This window comes from Aegilops tauschii, chromosome 4, assembly GCF_002575655.3.
Source record: "Aegilops tauschii subsp. strangulata cultivar AL8/78 chromosome 4, Aet v6.0, whole genome shotgun sequence".
Classification (NCBI taxonomy): domain Eukaryota; kingdom Viridiplantae; phylum Streptophyta; class Magnoliopsida; order Poales; family Poaceae; genus Aegilops; species Aegilops tauschii.
In genome coordinates, this window is record NC_053038.3 from 278,744,052 (window position 1) to 278,768,631 (window position 24,580).

At 41.3% G+C, this 24,580-nt stretch overlaps 3 protein-coding genes across 3 annotated transcripts; all 3 read right to left on the reverse strand.

The window, feature by feature from the left end:
* Positions 1–1,385: 1,385 nt before the first annotated feature.
* LOC109740467 (protein FAR1-RELATED SEQUENCE 5-like) lies at positions 1,386–2,627 on the reverse strand. The gene has a single exon (XM_020299527.1). The coding sequence runs from the start codon at positions 2,625–2,627 to the stop codon at positions 1,386–1,388; it is 1,242 nt and encodes a 413-aa protein (XP_020155116.1).
* Positions 2,628–12,806: 10,179 nt separating this feature from the next.
* Positions 12,807–14,261, reverse strand: LOC141021822 (uncharacterized). The gene is made up of 2 exons (XM_073497669.1): positions 14,014–14,261; positions 12,807–13,227 (listed from the first exon to the last, which is right to left on the reverse strand). The coding sequence occupies exons 1-2, from the start codon at positions 14,259–14,261 to the stop codon at positions 12,807–12,809; spliced, it is 669 nt and encodes a 222-aa protein (XP_073353770.1).
* A 2,478-nt stretch (positions 14,262–16,739) lies between these two features.
* LOC141021824 (uncharacterized) lies at positions 16,740–17,147 on the reverse strand. The gene has a single exon (XM_073497670.1). The coding sequence runs from the start codon at positions 17,145–17,147 to the stop codon at positions 16,740–16,742; it is 408 nt and encodes a 135-aa protein (XP_073353771.1).
* Positions 17,148–24,580: the final 7,433 nt, after the last annotated feature.

The window sequence follows — 24,580 nt, forward strand, 5'->3', positions numbered from 1 at the left end:
CAAACCACGTTGACTCGCCGGCGTTTAGCCGCCGGCGACGTCCAGACGCGACGGTGGAGTGCGGGATCCCCCTCCGGCGACCAAAAGGACGGCGGAGAGTACCTATGTGTAGCTGGGGGCGAACCGCGTCGACTGGTGGTGGTGGAGGAGCTCGGGGTCGCCGGAATCGACGCCGGCGACGAGCCGGGCGGCTGCCGGGTACGGACGTAGTCGAAACGGTAGCTAGAGAGCGCGGCGAGGAATGTGCGAGGGTGCTACGGGTTCCTGGCATTGCGGTGAAGCTAATGGCTACGGTGGTGTGGCCGTTGGATGGCCGGAGCCTCGTCGGCGACGAGCTCGTGCGGCGGCGCGTACGGGTGAGCTTCATGCGGTGGCTACAGAGCTCGAGAGAGAGAGAGAGGAGAGGATGGGAAGGTGGCCATGCTCACGGCAGTTGCGACGGAGCAGGCGGCGAGGTCGGAGACGATCTGTAGCAGTGGCGATGGCGGAGGGGATCTCCGACGGTGAGCGGCGAAGGCGAGGTCGGTGACGGAGCTTCGGGGCAAACGAGCGCTCGGGGCTCGGCTTGCTCGAAGGAGTGGGCGACGGCGGTGCTGTAGGACACGGTAGTACGGCGCAAGGTCGACGGTGGCCGCGGTTACTCCGGTGAGGTGTCTGCGGCGGTGTCGGCCATGGTGGGGAGAAGGCGAGGGAGAGGCGATGGGGGAGAATGGCGATGTCCGGGGGCTCGGGGCGCGTCGAGAGAGGTCGGCCAGCTCATCCGCGGCGGGGGCGGCAAGCTGCTGGCGCCGTGGCGAGCTCACGCTCGCCGGCGTCACCTCTCTGCCTGCTCTGGCGAGAGCAGGCAGCTGACTGGCGCGGCCCAGCATAGTGCTGGGCCGCCAGGTGGGCTGCTAGGTAAGTCTTCTGCCTTCTGTTCTTTTCTCTTTTTATTTATTTCTGTACTGTGTTTTGAAATAGTAAAAATACTATTTCATTTGGAAAAATCCTGAAAATATTCTGAGGCACCTTTGAGATTATTCCCAACAGCCTAAAAATACCTTCAAGATTATTTGGGCATTTAAAAATATTTATAGCATTTAAAATGCCCAAATGCAAATACTTATGGCTTGTGCAAAAATCCAAGATGGCCTCCAAAAATATGAAACCATTTTTGGCAGAGGTTTTAGCCAAGACCAAAGGTGGTGAACATTTATGGAGGGCATTTCAGGTTCATTGAAAGAATTTTAGTAAACCCTAGTTGTTCCAGGGGGGTGCTGGGGGTTTCTGGCATCCCCATTTCAGGTTTCTGTGAAATGTAGACATGACGCAACACTCTAATGCATGAACTAACTAGGATGTGACAGATGAGCCCCCTGAGTGATGCCTGGAGGTGGAGGAGGTCCTCAAGGGTTGCCATCATCTGATGGCCCCGTAGCAGCAGTTGTTTTTTTTTTCTTTTTCTTGGACTTGTTCAGGTGGCCAATCTCGGTACGTGCTCCGCGCATATGCTTGTATACAATTTCTTGTGCTGCATCAGAGCCACTCGCAAACTTGGCTAGTTTCCGAAAATCGAAGATCATGTTTTTCTCCCTTATCTGCTTCTTTGATTGAGGGGGCATTTCATCCGGTTGCTCATACCTGGTCCCTGGCGCACTAGGGACAGCAGTAGGTGTCCACCGTCTTAGCATGTACCTTTCCGGTATGACATCAACTCCAAGATGGGTGAACACCTTGAGGATGTGGCAACACAGCATGCCGTCCTTGTCCATTTTGCAGCACTCACACAAATAGGAACCGTCCGCCACCCTTGCCTGCACCAAGTAGTTTCGAGAACCATATTTGGCAACAAATTCTTGGTTTGGTCTAAGCTCAAAAAGGTCAACACCAACTTGGAACGCATTATAACGTCCAATCAGCTCACACTCTTCTCTGAACTTGCGGTAAAGGTCCCTAGTGTAGGTTTTGTAAGCTTGCCTCTCTATTGGGAAGTTGGACCATAGCTCAATCTCAAGGTGTTCTGTCCTGTAATCATTGCAGCCTTCCTTGGCAAGGATGTGGTTCTGAATTTTTTCATATTGCTTGACGAAGTTCAGCATTGAGTTGTGTGGGTTCACATATCTTTTTAGGACGGCGTTGAACCCCTCACTACGCTGTGTAGACTGTAGGAAGGGGAAGAACCTGTGTTTGAAGTAGCACGGCACCCAAGTTGATGTGTATTCGTACAACTTCTCAAAGTGCGTGTGTGTCATAGCCTCGTACTTCATCATTAACCCAGCCCAATTCTGCTCAAACTCGTCTATAGTGAAGCGGAAGTCAACACAGTAGTTGAAATCATCAGAGAGCCCTGGATTCTGGCACAACAGCCAACCAACTTTTTCCTGAGCCTTTTTCATGATGTGCCATCGACAACAACAGTGCACGGTGGTCAGAAAGATACTCTGTATTGACTGCCTCATTGCACCATCCTGATCGGTGATGAAGTTATCAGGAGGTTTGCCATCCATAGCCTCTAGGAATGCTTCGAAGACCCAATCAAAGCTCGATGCCAACTCCTGACTCACAAACACGCAACCCAGCATGAAAGATTGGCCATGTCTGTTTATTCCGATGAAGGGCGCGAACGGCATATTGTACATGTTGGTCATGTAGGTGGTGTCAAACGATATGCAATAGTGGTACGCCTCTGTATAAGCTTTTGGAGCTGAGCCATCCACTCAAAATATGTTGACAACTCTGTCCTCTTCCTCATATTTCACCTTATAGAAGAATTCTGGATCGGTTTTTTGTATATCCTTGAAGTGCGCAATTGTCTCAATCAGGTCACCCTCCTTTGTGTCATCTCTACGGAAACATGTACACAGATTTTTTATTGCCTTTCGTCCGAACGGCACCATCATCTCAGATCCATAGAACTCTGCCATTACATGCATCATGCGTCCTGCATAATACAAAAAGAAACAATATACATTTTATTAGTCGTACGAATGCACATATTCAGCTGCACAATAATACGATATGTGTTGGCACAGAAGATAGTTACAGGAAATTGACAACCAGCTGCACCTTTTAAAAAACACTTTCATTTTTGCACACACGACATTATGTAGTTGCACAGTGAAGGTAATCTAGTTGCGCAGGAACATTATCTAGTTTTACAGTGAAGGCATTTTAGTTGCACAACAGTACCATAACAGTTGCACACTGGACTGCCTAGAGGGAAACTTAATTCTGTAAGGGATATAGAAACACACCTATAGTCAAGTTACAGTTATAGAAGATGCGCTAAAACTCCTTTTCATCAGGAGAGATGCCTTGGTGGGATCTCAAGTATTTGGACAATCAAGATTTTTTCACCAGCGGATGGTTGTGGTCACGAACAAAATGTGTCACCTCCCATCGCCCATCCATCAGCTTCACTAACATTTTTGCTTTGCACTGAGTCTGCTTTATTGTCTCGCATTTTCTTACTAGCACCAGCCTCCTCTTCAGGAAAGATTGGAGGTTCATCTTCCATTTCCTCATCAGTGTCAACAGGTTTTGGATCTGGTATAGGTCCAGGACAGGAGGAGCCTCAGCTCCTCCATCATCAGCTTTTGCCTTCTTGTACTTGTTGCAGCAAAACTGTTGTTTTACCAATACATTGCCTATCCGTCTAGACGTGTTCATTTTGATAGAGAAACCCATCCATAAGGCGTAGCTGTTGTAGTGATCCTTAGCAATTTGAAGGGTGTCAAACCTCATGCTAACACAGGGTTCCATTGGCTGAGAACCAGCCTCATCTTCTCCTTCTTCTCCTTGCACAGCACCGTCAACGGCGCCAGCACCGAGCTCAGTCCTAGTTGGACCAGGAACATTTTCCGCGGTGCCCGTGTCATCAAGAGTATGGCTCTCTGACTGCAAAGACACCACTACAGGGGCACCACGGGTTGATGACAGCCCTGCCACATTGTCATGGTCCATAGGGGTAGGCCCATGACTTGTCTGCGTGTAGTAAACAGAGCGCCCATTATCTGTCCAATTCCCTTGCGGTATGTTGGGTTGTTGCTCATCCATATCATGAGGAAGCTCATTGAGATCAGGAGGCAACTCATTGAGATCAAGCATTTTTTTCCTTTTTCTGGCTGCTGCCACACATCCAGTGCATATAAAAAAGAAGGAAGTGATGTCAAGTTTTAATTATCAAAGAGTGTTTCAAACAACCTAAAACCTTAGTAAGTAGGTAGTTGCACACCATTTTATGACAATCTTAGTTCGAAAAGCAACATCTCTATACAAGAATCTTTTATTATAACAGGTATGCATTTTTTTGTTTGCACATCCTTGTTATGTTAGTTGCACAGTTTGCTGTAAATAGTTGGCAAGAACATGATTATTTTTAGAACAGAGTTTTTCTGACTTTTCCCTCTGTTTGTTGCAATGACCTGCAGGTTTTCTGTTGGCAAGGACCTGATCTAGATTTTTCTGCACATAATTTGGACATAATTTTATGCCACAATTGAGACGGGGAAATCCAGGTGAAAGAAGAAAAAAGAATTCGATGACAAATTATAGATATATGTTTTTCATCGCTATTTTTGTATTTACTTCTAGTATATTCAACATATTTTTTACACTAAAGCTTTGCAGTAGGTTTGGGACCAGAATATATGTGTGGGACAAGAATATATGCATGACTATTTTAATATGGTTTGTGATTTCATTAGCTATGTAAAAAGTTTCTTGTGTTTTCGCTGTCATACTACAATTTTTTGGTTTTGGCTAGAATAGTTGTGTCAGTTGGTGAGGATGCATTTTTTCAGTTGGCCAGCATGCATGTTCAGTTGGACAATCAATGTGTTCAATTGGCTAGAATAGATGTTTCAGTTGGCGAGCATGCATATTCAGTTGGCCAGCATGCATGTTCAGTTGGCCAGGATACATGTTTTTATTGCACATATACTTCAGGGTTTCTATAGTGTTCACTCAGAATACATGTTCAGTTCTGCCTATCATGCATGCTGAGTTGCTACAATACAGGTTCAGTTGGTTGGGATGCAGGTTCAGTTGCACACTTATGCATTTTCCGTTGGCTACAATGCATGTTTAGGTTTTGGCTACAATGCATATTGAGTTGGCTAGAATCATGTTTCAGTTGGGCACTGAACTTTCTTTAGTTGGCTTGTTTAACACATATAGGTGGGGGAAAGTTGGCTGGCATGCATGTGAGAAAAATGTTCAGTAAAGTTTGGCCTCAAACCATGTTTAGCGTTCAACTAAACCTAATTACTTGTGTTTAGTTGCACAAACCAGGAAATAGTAGGCTTCTATCCATGATTAGTTGCACAGTAATTCGTGGTACTTGTTTTTAGTTGCAGATATGACACTCATGGGGGGAGGGAGGGGTTATTTGCCAGATCCACCTCTTTTTGAAGCAGCTTCTCCATGGATTTCTGCTAGATCCATGGAGAAGGGGGTTGACATATGTAGTAGAAGAAGGGGGGAAGTGAAGAGGGGCAGAGGGAGGGAAATTACCTGCCCTGATGTTGTTGCCTGGTATGGCTCTGACCACCCTGCCCTTAGATCTTTTTTGAAGCAGGTTCTTCTTCTACTTTGTGGCTGCCATGGCGGCTGTGTAGGAGGAGGAAGAAGGGCCTTGAATCCCTTCTTTCGTGGAGAAGAAGAAGGAACCGTGGTGGCGTGGGGGCGAGCGGGCGTGGGAGGGCTGGGTTGGTACAGCTGGCCACGTGGGAGCGTGGGGAGGACTTTTCTCTCCTTCTATTTCCGCGTATCGGGAGTGGCCGCTCGATCGCGCGGGTTGGTGGTCAGTTTCCTTTTCTGGAGCGCGGGACCGCGGGGGGGACCGGTACTTACCTTTTCAGGCCGGCCGCTCGATCGCACTAGTGGGCAGCCGGCCGCCCACTAGACACGTCCTTTTTATTTTTGTTGTGTTTATACATATTTCTTGAATTTTCATGCGCACCAATGTGCCTTACATGTTCATTTTTCTATCCCACACCGTTAAGAGTTTGCAGGTGATACCTACCTTTTTGTTACTGTGGTTTAATTCCTTGTGTTTATTTTTGCTAATAATAGCATTGTTTCTTTGCTTCATTACATATGAATCAGGGTCCTGTTGTTGGCGATGAGCCTTGTTCGACCATTGGTGATGTTCCTTTGAATGTTAGCAGCAGCAAGATCGATGATGTTGCTGTGAATGCTGCTAAGGTTTGCTTTTTCTGTGCACCTCTTGCTAGCTTAATTTTTATTGTTAGTTTTGCTCATATTATTCACTTTTTCTGAATTTTTATTTCTTCAGATGACTGATGTTGAGCGAGAGGCTGTCGTTAGTGGTGGAGATGATGCTCGTGGTGTTCCATTGAGTAGTGGGCGCGACGTTGGTACCAAAGTTGTTGATGAGGATGTTGGTGCTGCCAGCATACTTGATGCCAAATCGTCTGGTGTTGGTATTGCTGGGAATGAAAATCTTTCTGATTGTGAAGATTTGCTGCCAGAAAATTTCCCGCCTGGAGGGCTTGATTACGGTGATGCATTGCAAGATGCCTCTAGCATGGAGGAGGTGCCATCCGAGGATGATGATTTACTTCTGTCGATTTCTTCTAGCCCCTTGATGCAGGAGGCGCTCGTGTCGTCCCAGGATTTTCTTTCTTCAGACCCTGAAAGTGCAGCCATATTGGTGTCCTCACAAGATCTTCCATCGTCAAACCCTGAAACTGGAGGAATATTGGTGTCATCCCAGGAACTCCCGTCGTCAAACGCTGATAGTGCAGGTAAGGACTTGTAAATGAGGTGTACTTCTCATTTATGGCATTTGGACATGTTCACTTGTAGTGCTTGAACTTATAATTTTTCTTCTTTTTCTGCAAGCAGAAGGTGCTAATGTTGTTAAGGTTGATTTGTTTTTCTTCGCTGTTACAAGGTTGCGCACGAACCGTGCGAAACGGTTAGTTTGGGATTTTGCCCGTATCATTTTCGTCTCTTTTTCTTTCTCTCATATGACTATTGTTGTTATTGCAGTAGTTTTAATTCATGTCATCTTTTGTGTTTTGTTAGTGACAAGACGATGTTTCAAAATAGAGAATGTGATGCCAGTGTTGGTTCTATTGCTAAAGCGTTTGTCCCCATTGGCATGCTCAACTCAGACAGTGCTGACGTTGTTTTATATTCTCTACGTCAGAAGTACCGAGACACTGACAAGTTGATAGTTCCCAGATGGGTGACGGTCAGTATCTTGTTTTGTAGATAGGATGATAACATGTTTTGGCAATTTTCTAACTGTTGTTGTTCCTTTTGTGCAGGAGACGAAGATCCTTGATGGAAATATTGATGCCAATGTGCTATAGTGGTTCACGAGATCAAGGGCTGATGGTTTTGACCAAGTAGGTGAACTTGAACTTTTTGTACTCATGAACTAGAACTGTCATGTTTTCTTGCAAGTTTGGGAGGTGGGGGAATGAACTTGAGTAGCCTGCTTTTACCCCTGTACTTATGAATGATGTGTCCTTCTTTTTTTAAAGATGCACTTATTGTCGCAAGGACATTGAACTGATATGTTTGTTGCAAGTTTGGGCGGTGGATATAAACTTGAGTAACATTTATTTTTTGTAGTGTATTGCTTACTCAATTAGAACTTATGATTATCTGATTTTTGTTTGTACTTCTGAATTTCAATTTCCTTATTTTATTTTATTGTTTGGAGGCTGAATTTTTTGTTTCATTATGATTTGTTAAATTCATTTTTCCTTTGTGATTTTTTGTCAGTTTCTTTTCCCTGCTTTTGATCCGTCGTCATTTGCGGCTACCATGAAGCCTAGCGAAGAATCTGGGCATTGGTGCTTGATTGTTCTGAATTTGAGGTTACGTCGTTTCGATTGTCTTGATTCACTCCGCGATGAAACCTGGAGTGATGCAGTTAGATTCTGAAGGACTATGACAGATAACATAAAGAAGCATTGGAGGGAGTCCAACATAGACAGGGCCAAACCGTTCTCGCCGACGCATATTGATGGTTTCTCTTGCGAGTTTGTGCGGGTGCCGCAGCAAAAAAACACGTGAGTATCCGTTTTTAATGATTTTTGTTAGTTGTTTTTGTTGCTGGGAGGACAGTGTTCCTGTATTTTCGAGTTTGTGATGTACCCTTTTGTTTTTTTCTTTTGTTAACAGGCATGATTGTACCTCGGTGGCCTCCCGCACCGCCTCTTCGCCCTATAAAGTGCCAAATATTCCAAAAACCCTGGGGATAACCTAGATCAGAAGTTCCGCCGCCGCAGGCCTCTGTATCCACGAAAAACCAATCCAGACCCCGTTCCGGCACTCCGCCGGAGGGGGAAATCACCACGAGTGGCCATCTTCATCATCTCGGCGGCCACCATGATGAGGAGGGAGTAATCCACCCTCGGGGCTGAGGGTTTGTACCAGTAGCTATGTGTTTGTTCTCTCTCTCTCTCTCTCTCTCATGTTCTTGAGATGTCACGATCTTGATGTATCGCGGGCTTTGTTAATATAGTTGGATCATATGGTGTTTTCCCCTCTCTATCTTGTTGTGAATTGAGTTTTCCCTATGATATTTCATTTTATTGGATTGAATACTTTTATGGATTTGAGAGCACTTGAAATATGTCTTGCATATGAATACTCGTGGTGACAATGGGGTATTATATTGATTCACTTGAGATATGTTTTGGCACTAAACTCGCGGATTCCCGAGGTGACATTGGGGTAATCTATCCATAGGGGTTGATGCACGTTCTCGTCTTTTATTTCTCCGGTAGAAAACTTGGGGCACTCTTTGTGGTTCTTTGTGTTGGATTGAGTATTATAAATCTTAATTTTCTTCGGTGTTATTTTGGTATGAACTCTTGATAGATCGATCGGAAAGAATAGCTACAAACAATTTCTTCTTATGTTCTCCGCTAGATAAGAATTTATGAGTGTTTGATGTTGACTTCCGGGGTTTGTTTGGCATCGAAACCTGTACGTATGCATGACCTTTTGTAATTTTTTGCAGCTTGTACTTCTTGATTAGTACTGTCATGAATTATGTATTTGAACTTACCCTTGATGCGGTCTTTTCTTTTCTTATTTTTGCAGGTGAGTGGCTGGATCTTGGTGAGCATGACTACAGGATCTTTGGCGGCCAGTTATCGGAGTCGAGCGCGTAGCTATTGATTTTAGCCAGGGGCGTTCTCCCAAAAAGACAAGATCTGGTGTTATGAAGGGGCGGTTGGGAGCTCTGAAAGGTTCTACGGCTGCTTGCGCAGAGAGCCCCTCTACACCCAAGAATCCCACTGTGGAATTAATAGACAGCGATGATGATGCGTTTGACAAGATTGCTGGCATGGGAAGAGTCACCAGGAGCGCTGCTGCCAAGGGTTTATCTCCCCTTGCTGGAATAGTGGCCCGTAGAGCTGGTGCTGCTAGGAAGGATCCTGCTTTGGAGTCTGGAAATGTTACAAGCACGAAGCGTGCGCCCAAAGCTCCTATAATTAAAGTTTTGCTCCCCTGTGCAGCAGCTTCACCCTCATAAATTCCCTCATCTGGACAAGGCTCGCAAGTTGTATAATCTGTTGCTTAGTGATGAAGCATGTGAGAAGTATGCCGAGTGAGTATCTCTCATTATGTTTCCTCTTCTTTTCTTCTGTTGTTTGTAACTGCTAGATAAATATGACCTGAATTGTTCCTTTTTATACAACTTGAACTACTATGAATGCCTTATCTTGCTTCCCCTGCTTTTTTTCTTGTGTGTGCTGCAGGAATACATTCTCAATGATACCTCAGCCTAATGATAGAGTAACTAGCTTCACTCGGAAACGCATCTGGGAAGTTTTTGCACCTGGGCAAATGATGGAGGGTGATGTAATGTACTTCCTCATTGATGATTGGAAGAAAGGTCCCGAGAGAAATGCTGATTTTGCGTCTGGAAAAAGGGTATTGCTGAGTCCATATTTCATCACGGTAATCAATCAGATCATTTGTTTATGTTAAACAAGACTGCCTATTGTTTTACAAGTTTTAATAATACTTTGCTCGTTGATCCTTTTCCCCTGTCTATTTCTTTTTTGGCTTTTTTGCAGGTTGTGCTTGACTATACGTTTTAGGGTGATGAAAATAAAGAGTTTAATGTGGAGAGTGCAGCGAGAGATTTCAAGAGCTATGTTAAAGATAAGGAAGACTTGCTCAGTGCCGACCTTGTGAGATCTACTAGCTAATTTTTGGTTTTATTTGTTTGTTGTCATGCTGGTCTTTTTTTTTGAATATTTAATATCTCTTTTTTGGTCATTTGTTTTTAGATCATGATGCCTCTATTCAAACCTATGATTTTACCAAAGGATAAGAAAGTGAACCACTTTTCCTTATATGTCATGAATCGGTACTGAAGTAGCGTCGACATCCTTGACTCTGTACCTTATCCGAAGAATCGTCGTCTTTCAAAGAACACCTATCGTAAAGACTGCGAGAAGATTGTGAGTGACATTTATTATCTGTACTGGATTAATTTTCCCGCATCTTTGTTTATGCTTTTCTGAGACCTGAAAATGTGTGGTTTCTTTTCTTTTTTACGGATCTCTAGATTGGTCCAAGTAATGAAGGCTGTGTATGGTGATGCTCAGTACAATGCGAGCAAGCAGCCCAAATGGGAGGTTTTTGCAAAGAAACCAACGTTTGTCAAGGTTCCACTTCAAGGGGTGAATGAATGTGGCCATTATACTCTGAAGTATGCGGGATCCTATGATGGTGAAAAGATCGTTGAGAACATTCGAAATAATGACGTGGGTTCTAGTTGAGCTTTTCACTTTTCTGTGTTTGGCTGATTGTGTATTCTTCTTTCTATGTGTCATGATTTTTGATAATTTGTTTTATTGTTTTGCAGCCTCGTATTGTTGATTGGAACGCTGAGGATCTATATAGAGTTGTGTTCAACCAGAATAACCAGCTTCTGGTGACGGAGCTTCCCAAGGAGGTTCAGGCTTTGGCTCCTAGTGCATAGAAGAAATGGTCATCATTTGCATAGTCAAATGGATAGTTGTGTGATATATCTCTTGAAAGCATTGTAGGCTTTGTTCGTAGTGTTTGGATGTCTTGTCAAGTACTACGTAATAAATGGTATATTTTGTGTTGTGTTTAAGTGTGGCACAATGCTTAACAAACTTTTTTTCCATGATGATAGTGTGGTTGAATAGCTGTTTCGCTTGTGTATGTTTCATCGGGAATTCATTTTGGTTAAGTTCTATTTTTTGTACTGAAGTCTTATAAACTAGTTGAACTGAAAACACCTTTTACCAAGTTCATTACAAGTTGTTGCTGGAAAAGTGAGATTTATTTTATTTTCATCTGTCCCAACCTAGGTTGGACCTTTATAGTTTATGTACCCTCTTTTCGTATACTTATATTATAGTTCTGTTAGTACTGAATTGTAATCTCATTCAGTGTAAGGCTTTAAAAATTTGGTGTCACGATAGCACTTGTAGATCTAGCATGAGCGGAGTGACGCTTCCTTGTTATGTAGAACTGATTTCATATAATGTATTAGAACTGAAGTTTTTTTGGGATTGAAATCATTTACGACCAAGTTGCTACGTGATCTCTAGCTAGATTTTATTTAAGTATAAGAAATTTAGCAAAATTTGAGAGCCAAATTTTTGTTTGAACTTCTTGAATTTTAGTAGTTGAACTTCATAATAATAGTTAAAGCACTGGTTTAAATTAGCTACATTTAACGGATAGCCGTATTAAGTTCATAATTAGTTCACTAGTCAATGTGGGCTGATGCTTCTGTTATTTGTTATTTGTTAATTTTTGTCCTTGGTTGAACTATAATCTATTTGGTTGAGTCTTGGCCTTCTTTCTTAAGGGATTAATTGGTATCATCATAGCACTTACCTAATAAACTAAGTTGTACTGAGATTTCAATTGTGCTAGTACATTGGTCATTTTATTTTATTTTTTGTGTTGTTTGAAACTAGTACCTCACTGGTCAATGTGGGCTGATGCTTCTGTTGTCTTTCTTGCGATTTTTCTCCTTCGTCGAACTGATATCTTTTCGATTTAGTTTTGGCCTTCTTTTTTCTAGGCTATGGTTCTTCTCAAGGCAATATTTGGTATCATCATAGTACTTGCCATATAGACTAAGTTGTACTGAAATTTCAGTTGTACTATTACTGTCATTCTTAGTGTGTCACTGTTTTAGGGAATGCGAACTGAAGCTTCCTGTTACTTTTTATTTTTGTAGAATGAATGTACTGTGTGTTCATGTCTACCAGTACTTTCAATCCTAGCATGCTAGTGACTAGGAAATACGTACTGATGGTTCTTTACTTTTCCTGTTGCAGTACTTAGTAATTTTCTAACTACTATTAGCATGATGCTGTTAGTACTGAACGTTTTCCTCGGCTGAAACTTAGTCTTTTTAGTGTTCTTCTAAAACTAAAAACTGATTTTTAGTGTGATAGTACTACCGTAACTAAGCTGTACTTAGCATCCAATGCTACTATTTGTTGTTGTCCGTAGTTAGTCTGCAACTGTTTTTTGTGAAAATATCCATGTGTGATTTGTTGCTCCATGACTAGTGCTGCATAGTGGCCATCAAGTTTCATTCACAACCTACTTCAACTTCAAATGATGGATAAACAAAATAGGAAGCTAGCAAACTTGTCGAACGACATAAGCAAACGATGTACTTGATAGACATATGCAAACTTGTTCAAATCCTGACACACATAACATAAGGAAGCTGGTTCAACCTAACGAAAGCAAACTACGAATCTGAAACAACAAGATTAAGGACAAGCAGAAGCGCGAGCACCACGAAGGCAGACTTTCATGCCTCTTCATCCCGCGAAGTTGCAGTGGTAGTAGGTGTCAGCCTCCTGCTCTTTTGAAATATCCCAACCTGTCACGATGTTGTCGATTATCTTCCATGACTTGTACGTGCCGTACGCATCTACTCCTGCGTACTCGATGAGCTTGTCTGGCAGCGGGCTGATCCCCCACAGTTTGTGGTCTTCCTCCGTGTCGATCTTCTTCTTCATGCCTTTGTAGAATGGGTGGACGACGCTGCCTGCAACATCGGCGAAGGAGTCGTAGAATTTGTTGTTGGTTGGAACTTTCCACTTGCGCTGCATGTCGATGAAGTTGTTGAGGTTGACCTCCAAACCAGACTTGTTCAGCATCCGCATGTCACCTTCAATGCTGAAACCGGCAAATGTGTACAATTTCTCCTCCTGCAAGAACTCTTTGAGGCGCTTGGGCCTGCAAGGGGTAGACACATATTGAAGATTAGTGTTCTTTTTTTCAAGATTTAATTCTCTTGCTTTTTGGTTTACAAGAGATAATCCATGAGGTAGATTCTTATATAGTGCAAGTCATGGACGAATGTGGTTCAGAAACTAGTACACCAAGTTTTGGTATCTTCAGTGCTTCACCAAATGCTTCACCAAGTTTAAGAACCTATTTTTACCAGAGTCAATAATATATGTGCTACTTACTTCAAGTTTGGTTATCTTTTTGGCTGAATAAAAGACCTATACCAGTGCTTGATACATCTTGGTGCATCAATTCTATATCAAGTTCAGAAATTAATTTGAGAAACATGTGCATCAAGATATGGACCTATACCACTTCACCAAACATCTTTTAATACATCAATTCTATAAACTATACTAGTGCATCAAGATCAGAATCTATGCTAGTACATCAAGTTCCGAAATTAATTTGGTGAAACATTTTTCAGATGCTAATCCAGTGCATCAGTTTCAGATGACTAATCTGGTGAAACAATCCACTTCACAATTTTAGAAATGCATGTAACTTGAGAAACATGTACTCGTGCATCCACTTCACAAACTATAGTAGTTCATCTAGTTGGGAAACAAGTTTAATGAAATTTTTAGGGAGTAGTACTAGTACAACAGATGAATGAACATTAGTTTTGGGTTACTATTTTGTGGCCTTTGTGATGTGGTACACCAAGTAGAGTTCCTCAACGCACAACTGCAGGACTGCTGCCATCTGGGATGTTCATCGTCGCTGGTGTACTTCACATCAACTCCGATGAAGCTCGGATACAAGCCGCCACCCTTCATCCTGAGCTTGCTCATCATCTCGTCAGCCTTGTCAAGTTCACTGGTGCAGACGATCTCCATCGTCTCCTTGCCGTGGAGCTCAACCCCTATGAGGGTTCTGGTGTACGCGCGCTTCTCGTCGGGTACGTCAACGTCGTCGAGGTTGCAGCTCTTGCCGGACGTCTCACCATGATGACACTTGGCAGATGGTTCCTCCGCCATTGCCCTCCTCCGGCGACTGTGGGCTTGGGAGCGAGAAGTTTCTGGGTTGTCTGTGGTGGAGACGGAAGCGGCAATGGTGGTTCTGAGAATGAGGAAGAGATGGAAGACAATGGGGTATTTTGCAGCGCATCGACGGGGATGTCTAGGAGGCGGTTCGTCGGGGACATGGGTATAGTGGTCTGGGGGTCCCCGTTTGCAGTCCCTAGTGGCAACCGCCCAGTGGGTGGCGCGGGTGGTGGCCTCGAAGAACAAACCGTCGAGGCCAAGGGTTTTTACTGTCGCATTGAGTAGTCTTGTCAAGCTGTACTTACCAGCTGGTTATCCCACTAGCACGTCTCAGGGGTGGTGATGATGGCATTTTGCACTGTTTAAGTGACATATGCTTTGTGATGTTTTTCCGTGTGGATATTAAGTATTGTTTTTCCATTGAAGTCATATACACTAGTTGATGTCAAAACATTTTTTAGTGCCCTGGGAGTTGTTGCTCAAAACTGGGACTTATTTTATTTTTCATCTGTCCCAACCTAAGTTATGCCTTTATAGTTTTTGTATTCTCATTTTAGTGCACTTATGGTTTAGTGCTGTGTGAACTGAATTGTAATTTCATACAGCATACAGTTTTGAAATTTGGTGTCATAGTGGTGTGAGTGGCCTGACTGTTCCTGCTTTTTTAGTACTGATGTCATATGTATGTTTAAACTGAGTTATTTTTGTGAGGGGATTGAGATTATTTTACGACAAAATCGTTCGTTGAGGTGTGGACATATTTTATATAACTAAGAAATTTACCAGAATTGACAAAGAAAATCTGTTTGAACTTCTTGCATTTTATAGTTGAAGTAGTCAGATTTTATATAAATAATAAATTTAGCATAATTGACAAATAAAATCTATTTGAACTTCTTGCATTTTAGTAGTTGAACTTGTCAGATTTTATATAAATAAGAAATTTAGCATAATTAACAAAAATTATCTATTTGAACTTCTTGCATTTTAGTAGTTGAACTTGAAAGTAATATTTAATTCGGTGTTTTAAATTATGTACATTTAACAGATAGTTTGTTAAGTTCTGTGCTTTTTAGAGTTTCATTGTTTTTGTATCATATTTTTTCCTTTTTTATCATCCGTGGTGCACAGCTAAAATTATATTTATTTATATTTTTTGTATTTAAAGTTATTGCGTGTGAACACGTATTTGAAGTTTTATATTTTCAGTTTCGAACATTTTGCTTGTAGTTTATATTTCTTTGCCCCGCACTCTGGTTTGTTTAAGTGGGCTTATTGGTGGGGTGTTTGTAGACGATAGAGGCTATTGGGCCGTTTTTCAGCCCAAATGGCCCGCGCGGGCGTTTTGGACACTGCTAGATGTGTGTGTGCTCTGGGTTTACTCCCACCTTGCTAACGGAGGAGGCTTTCGACCTATTTATAAGCGTGGCCGAGTCCTACTGGTCGAACTCCTCTAAATACTTACCTGAGCGCTTATACACGGCACTCGCTCTCTCTCATGACCTGTGGGCCCTAGTCGGCTGGCCCTGCATTGTGCGGATTACTAGGGATTCGCCCACGGGTTCGAGTTCAAGTATCTAGCAGCGTCAGGGCCTGCGCCTATCCTTGGGCGGTCAATTTTTACTTTTTTGTTTGTTTGAAACTAGTACTTGACTCCACCAGTAACTTGGACTGATACTTTTTGTTCTAGTTCTGTGGAAGTGTTATTTTTTCATTTGAAGTTTTCTGCCTTGTTTTCGTGTTTGTTTTTGTGATTATTCTCAAGGGTCTTCTGGTGTCATTTTCAGCACTATGGTACTTGCGTCTAGACTAAGTTGTACTGATAGTCCATTCATAGTAGCACTTATGTTCTTAGTCTGACATTTGGGGGGGGGGATTATGGACTGATGCTTCTTTCTACTTTTTATTGTAGTAAGTATGTACTGTCCGATCAAGTGTACTAGTACTGTCATTCTTAATCTGCAAGTGACCAACATAACTGTGTGTTGATGCTTCTTAACTTTTTCTGTTTGTAGTACTTGTTAATTTTCTAGCAGCTACATATGAATGAGAACAGTACATGAAGTACTAAGAATTTCTGCTTCAACTTTGCGTTTTTAAGCAACTCAAATTGTGTTGATTGTTTTCAACGTTATGTTTTCTATACAATACTGAATCGAAACTACACATGGAACAACGTTGTGTGATTAGTTGCTTCATAACTAGTACTTTAGAGCAGCGACAAAGTTCCATTCAGAAGCTACTTTGAATTTGAAATGATGGATTAACAAAATACGAAGCTACCAAACTTATATAATGAGATAAGCAAAACAATGTACTTGATGACATGAGTAAACTTGTTCAACCATGACAAGCACGACATAATCATACTAGTTCAACCCAACAAGAGCAAACTACTAATTTGAAACAACAAGATAAAAGGCAAGCACAAGCGGAAGGAAAACGAAGGCAGGCTTTGATGTATCTTCATCCCTAAAAGGGGCGAAAGGGGTGGTCGTAGTAGTGGTCAGCCTCCTGTGCTTTTGAAATTTCCCAACCATTTGTGATGTTGTCGATCATGTTCCATGACTTGTACGTGGCATACGCATCTACTCCTGCATACTCGATGAGGTTGTCTGGCAGCGAGCTGATCGCCCACAGTTTGTGGTCTTCCTGCGTGTCAATGTTCTTCTTCATGCCTTTGTAGAATGGGTGGATGACGCTGCCTGCAACATCAGTCAAGGAGTCGTACTCTTTTCCGGTGTATGGAACTCTCCAGATGCGCTGACTGTCGACGTACTTGTTGGGGTTGATCGTCGGAAGGCCAGACATCTTCATCTTCTCTTTGTCGCTTTGAATGCTGAAACCAGCAAATGTGAACAACCTCTCTTGCTTCAGCATCTTGTTAAGGCGCTTGGGCCTGCAAGGGGAGAGACATTTTGAAGATTGGCATTACTTTGATGCTTGAATTCTTCAAAAAAAATTTACAAGTGATGAATCCATGAAGTAGATGCTTATATAGCATAATTAATGGATGAATGTACTTCAGAAATTAGTAAATAAAGTTCTGAAATTAAATTCAAGTACATCATAGTTTGAGCCAATGCTGTATGTGCTGCTTTAGTACTAGTTTATTTACTTTTGTTGAATAGGACAACACATACCAGTGCTTCAGCAAGTTCTTAGTTTTTTTGCTTATGAAAATAACATTAGACCAAATTTAGAAACTACTTCACTACATCAAGTTCAGAAACATCTTTTTAATACATTGAGTACAGAAACTACACTATCGGATCAAGATCAGATACTACACTAGTACATCAACTTCAGAAATTAATCTTCTGCAAGATTTTTCAAATAGTAATCCAGTGCATCAGGTTCAAAAATACATTTATAGTGTATCTACTTGAGAAAATGCAGTAGTGCATCCACTTTCACAAACCACACTAGTACATCTAGTTGGGAAACAAGTTTGATGAACTTTTTAGGATAGAGTACTAATTAAACAGATGAACCAAATAGGGCAAATGAGTAGGATGGGTCACCATTTCGTGGCCGCTGCGATGTGGTACACCAGGCAGAGTTCCTCCATGCACAACTGCAAGACTGCTGCCATCTGGGGAGGTTCGTCTTCCCTGGTGTAGTGCACACCAAGGCCGACGATCACTACTAGGAAAAGGGCTATAGCTAATATGGACATTAATGGCACACAGCAGTGGCGCACCATATGTAGGTACGCCATTAGTGTCCATATCACTAATGGCGCACCACACCCACGGTGCGCCACTACTAACAATTTTTTTTTCAAAACTAGTAATGGCGCACCAGCGCATAGTGCGCCATTACTAGTTTTAACTAGTAATGGCGCACCACACACTCTGTGCGCCACTACTAACAATTTTTTTTACTTTTTTTTTCAAAACTAGTAATGGCGCGTTGGTTCAAGGGAAGCTTCTGTCGTACCCTTTACATGAGGATTCTTCCGCGGAAGAAAAACTCATATTCGCCTGTTCACAGGGCGCCGACCACAACCTGATGACCTATGAGGCGTACGATATCAACGGCTACACATTCTACACCGAGGACAAGGACATGAAGAGCGATGGTTATCAGAACTCTGGGGTAACGATGGAATCCTACACCGGTAACGACAAGGACAGATACTACGAAAGGATTGAGGAGATCTGGGAGCTGAGCTACGCTGGAGAGAAGGTCCCGATGTTCCGTGTCAGATGGGCCAAGAGCATCCTAAAGAAGACCTTTATTTCACCACCATGGTTATACCCGAAGCCAAATCCAAGACCGCGGGCGCAAAAGTCACCGCGAAAAATGAGCCATGGGTACTGGCTTCCCAAGTGGACCAATGCTTCTTCATTACCGACCCGTCAAAGCCAAGTCGTGTTATCGTGAGGAGAGGCAAAAGGAAGATCATCGGAATGGATGGAGTCGCCAATGAGCAAGACTTCGACAAGTACGGCGACCCGAAGATGGAACATGACGACGACGATGAAGTGCCATACACCACAAGAAGAAGCAGGACCAGCCTACCTAAAGGACATCCGTTCACTAGAAGAACTCCATTTGCGAAAAAGAAGGGTAAGAAGATTGTGAAAAGATAGCTAGCTAAGATCGATTGTATTTAAATTGTAGTCTTCATTTCTCGATTGTATTTCGACATATTGAAATGATATTTCTTCTGTTCTAGTCCTCGTGAATATTTATTTATGTTTATTCTGGTATTTATGTTTATTCTGGTGTACCAATTTTTATTTACGTTTATTCTGGTATTGAATTTCTAACTCACAAAAAGTATTGAATTTGTTAATATTTTTTGAACTCATGAATATTTTTAAAATTCATGCGCACGTTTTGAATTCATGAATATTTTTTCGAATTTGATGATATTTTTTCATATTCATAAATGTTTTACCAATTCACAAATGAATGCAATTAAAAATCCAAAAAAACAAATTTGATGATATTTTCAAATAACAAATTTGATGATATTTTCAAATAACAAATTTGATGATATTTTTTCATATTCATAAATATTTTCAAATAACAAAATTGATGACATTTTTTCACATTCATGAATGTTTTCACATTTGATCGTCATTTTCTAAAAAGTTATTAGATGCAATAAAAAATAAAAAATAAAGTTACTAATGGCGCACCAGGAGAAGGTGCGCCATTGCTAGAAAGGTACTTATGGCGCACCCCTAGCAGGTGCGCCATTGGTATACCAATTTTTATGATATTTTTTCAAATAACAAATTTGATGATATTTTCGAATAACAAATTTGATGATATTTTTTCATATTCATAAATATTTTCAAATAACAAATTTGATGATATTTTTTCACATTCATAAATGTTTTCAAATTTGATCGTCATTTTCTAAAAAATTATTAAATGCAATAAAAAATCAAATTTTTTTTACTAATGGCGCACCAGGAGAAGGTGCGCCATTGCTAGCAAGGTACTTATGGCGCACCCCTAGCAGGTGCGCCATTGGTATACCAATTTTTCCGATAGTTTTTCAAATAATTTCAAATAACAAATTTGATGATATTTTTTCATATTCATAAATATTTTCAAATAACAAATTTGATGATATTTTTTCACATTCATAAATGTTTTCAAATTTGATCGTCATTTTCTAAAAAATTATTAGATGCAAATAAAAATAATAATAATAAGTTAGTAATGGCGCACCAGGGGAAGGTGCGCCATTGCTAGCAAGGTACTTGTGGCGCACCCCCAGCAGGTGCGCCATTGGTATACCAATTTTTATGATATTTTTTGAAATATTTTCAAATAACAAATTTGATGATATTTTCAAATAACAAATTTGATGATATTTTTTCATATTCATAAATATTTTCAAATAACAAATTTGATGATATTTTTTCACATTCATAAATGTTTTCAAATTTGATCGTCATTTTCTAAAAAATTATTAAATGCAATAAAAAATCAAAAAAAATTTACTAATGGCGCACCAGGAGAAGGTGCGCCATTGCTAGCAAGGTACTTATGGCGCACCCCTAGCAGGTGCGCCATTGGTATACCAATTTTTCCGATAGTTTTTCAAATAATTTCAAATAACAAATTTGATGATATTTTTTCATATTCATAAATATTTTCAAATAACAAATTTGATGATATTTTTTCACATTCATAAATGTTTTCAAATTTGATCGTCATTTTCTAAAAAATTATTAGATGCAAATAAAAATAATAATAATAAGTTAGTAATGGCGCACCAGGGGAAGGTGCGCCATTGCTAGCAAGGTACTTGTGGCGCACCCCTAGCAGGTGCGCCATTGGTATACCAATTTTTATGATATTTTTTGAAATATTTTCAAATAACAAATTTGATGATATTTTCAAATAACAAATTTGATGATATTTTTTCATATTCATAAATATTTTCAAATAACAAATTTTATGATATTTTCAAATAACAAATTTGATGATATTTTTTCATATTCATAAATATTTTCAAATAACAAATTTGATGATATTTTTTCACATTCATAAATGTTTTCAAATTTGATCGTCATTTTCTAAAAAAATATTAGATGCAACTAAAAATAATAATAATAAAAAGTTAGTAATGGCGCACCAGGGGAAGGTGCGCCATTACTATCACTGTGTTTATGGCGCACCCTTGGATGGTGCGCCATTGCTAACCTTCCTCCTACTATCCCTCCCTCGCTAGATCCCCCTCGCCCCTCACGCCAGATCCCCCTCCATCTCGCTATCCCCCCTCGCCAGATCCCCCTCGCCCCCCGCGCCCACTCTCCACCGCCGCCGACGACCCCGCGCACCCGACGACCCCCACGCCGTCTCCGCCGCCGGAGTCGCCGCCGGAGCACTAGGAGGAGGAGGCATCGAAATCCAAGGACCTATCCATCCATCCAACCTTCTTCCATGGCTCGGTGAGCCGCCGGAGGGTTGCCGTTCTTGCGCTGCGGAGGTTGGTTTGATCCCTCCCCTGGCCCCACTCCACTAGCCTCCATGAAGGGAGGACGCGTGGTAAATTCCTTCGCCTCTGTGGTTGCAGGAGCTAGCAGGGTTCCATTCTATCGAGGGGCAACAACTTCGAGGAGGAGGAGGTTCGTTGCTTTCCCTGCGCGCAGCTTGGTTCCTTCCTCCCGACTACCGCGCCAGCAGGTTGGTCTCGTCGCCTCCCTTCCAACCCGATTCCGTTCCATCTGGTTACGCCGCTGTGCTGCTGATGCTCGATTGATTGAAGTCCCCTGTCTGCATCCTCCCTTGTTAACGATCCAGAGGGATTTGATACCATTTCCATGGGCAATAATCACTTTTTGATCGAGTTAGTAATCGTCGGCTGGCCCTGTCATGTTCTTCCACCCCCAGAAACACAACACTCATCTTTTTTATCAGTTTCTTTTTGTTTGCACTTGGGAGCCTGTCTACTCACAGACTACATAGAGGCCACCACCACAAGAGAACACTATGATTATCTCATTTGGTTTTAGCCATTTTAGCTAATGTCGGAGAATAATATTATGTGTCGAACCGAGAGTGAGCGTCGTATTGTCATGGGAAGGATTTATTAGGAGTGGCTATTAAGTTGGTGCTTGACACTTGTGGGTGCAATTGCAAAGCTTTCCCCTGTCCATCAATATTATGTGGTGCCTTTACTTTTCTGAATTTAAAGAGTGCCAACTTCAGCACTAATGAGTGGTGCAGCAGCATACTGGAACCTTCCAGACTAACTGAGTGGAGTATTCTGTTTGATGAAACTTATGTCCACTAAATCTGTTAAGAGGCCCATTCTTTTAGGAAATCCATTCTGTCTTGTAGCGAGTTCATGAGCTATACACAATCTCTGAAATCATACCAATTATCATATTTGTGAACATATACTATACAAGTCTTGCATTTTTTTCAACCCCAAAAACATATATATGAGTTTTTTGGGAATTAAACTATAAATCGTAGGTATATATTTTCCTATTAACATATATGTTTTAGGTAAAGGAGAGCATGAAGTGGCCATGAAGATCTGCAACATCCTCTATCTTAACATATATATTTGCCTCTTAGCCAAACAACAAGTGGATTCCACCACATCCATCCCAACAACATGCTTTACGCCTGCACAGGCAATTGACATGTTCTGAGCCGTTGCTTCAATCTAGTGCTCCTCATAGGATTAAGCAAAGCCAATTAAGCAAAAGACAGCACCATCATAGATCACACATCCCTCAAGGAAGAACCACTTTCAGCTATCCATGAAGAACCACTTTCCTGCTTGTCTGCAAAGTGGTTGTTGGAGTTTAAAACACTTAAATAGTTAGTTAAATGAATTGCTTGCTTGCTACTTTTTTTAGCTACTGTTTTTATTCAAAAATTATTGGAGTTTATATCATATATATTGCTGGCATGTATTTCATATGTTCTGTAGCATTAAGGCTACATAGCATGCCATTTTTGTGCCTTGTATTAATTGCTTTCCCTACATGTTTGCAGGTTTAAGTGAAAATAGAGGAAGAAAGGAGAACCAATGTAGGGTTTCATGGCTAGAAGATATATTGCTGGGTTTTGTCTCCGACCATCATGTCGTGATGATATTGGGGTGTTTTGTCTAATACCATCGTGTCGTGGTGATATTGTGGGGTGTTGTGGGGTTGCAGCGGGGCGGGGTGGGATAATGATTTTGCAGGTACCCCGAGAGGCCCTTGAGTTTGTCGGAATGTCGATTAACTTCTGTTCCGGCAAATTCGGGTACTCCATATGCCCTATTTTCAGCAAAGGTCATGCTGAAATTTTCCGTGAATATTAGCATGACTTTGCTAAAAATAGGACATATGGGGTACTTGCGACTAATGCATGGGCCGGGGTATCTTAGTACTTAATTAAGTAGGATCAACTGTTTTTTTGTCCATCACTCGATAAACTACATGTATGTGTATTTAGCATGACTTTTTTAACTGAAGTTTCAATAACATTCAGTGTACTATAATTGTTGGACATTACAGTAATTTCAGTTGTTGTTAACTGTTGTAGCATTAGGAGTAGTTTTACTGCAGTACAAGCATTAGGAGTACTGTAAATGGAGTGCTTGCATTAGGAGTATCTTACAGTTTCCTCTCTCTCTCTCTCACTCTCTCTCTCCAGATTTTTCTAGTGATATCCTGTAGAGATTTGTAGTGATCTCCTGTAGCTTCTGTAGCTTCCTCAGACTTGATTCACTAAATTCACTAAAGCATGGAGTAATTTTGGAGTAACATTTTTCTGTTAATCAAGATAAACTGAAACCATTTCCTTTAATTAAATTAAACCTTTCCAGTTCATTAAAACTAACTAAAACCATTTGTGTTAATTAAAATTATCTCAGCAAGCATTTTTTGTTAATTAACTGAAACCATTTACTGTAGGACTTGCAAGCAGCTGTGCTTGCAAGCAGTAGCCCTTCTCTCTTCTTCTCAATTCTCTCATCTCAAGCAGTTAAAAACTTTATTTAATTAAAACTACTCCACACAAAATTAAATGAAACTTTTCAAACAAAAATGATCATATATATATGGAGTAAATTTCAGTATAGTTCCAAGCACAGTAAAGTTTCAGTAATGTTATGGAGTACTGAATTTTGCAATTTTGGTTCTCTGTAATTTTGCAATATTGCTTGCAGTCAGTATTGCTTTAATCTTTGAAAATTGGAGTAGCATTATTGCTTGCTCTATAGTGCATTTTTGCTAGGGACCTGATACTCCATAGTGGTGCATTTTTACTGCAACCTAAACTGGAGTAAACTAGAGTAGGACCTGATACATTTAAGCCATTTGCTAGCACTTCTTGACTAAGACAATTCCTAACAATTTCTGTAGATTCCCAAAATTCAGTTTTGTACCGCACACCGAAGCCCCAAGAAAGTAAACCGCAATATGAAACAGATGATCAATTTTCAGCCCTTGAATTAGTTTAGTATTTTTTCACACACTCAGACACCCTTGCTTGCCATGTGTGTGAGAGAGATAGTGAGAAGAGACAAGAAGAAGGGGGTTAGGAAGGGACTTGGACCTTAGCAACAACACACTAACATGTTCCATCCCGAAACACCCAGGCAAAATCACAAACATCTCTCAATTGTTCCTTGACAATAACCAACTTTTTGGCGACATTCTTCGAGAATTAAGTTATTTGGTCAACTTAGAGATCTTGTTCCTTGACAATAACCAACTTTTTGACCAAACTTTTTTTCTATTTAGAGCGAACATGGCCCACAACGATGAGGCCGGTGGTTCGGACGGCAAGGCATTCTGGGTGCTGTCCCAGGAGATGGAGGAAGAACCTCACCG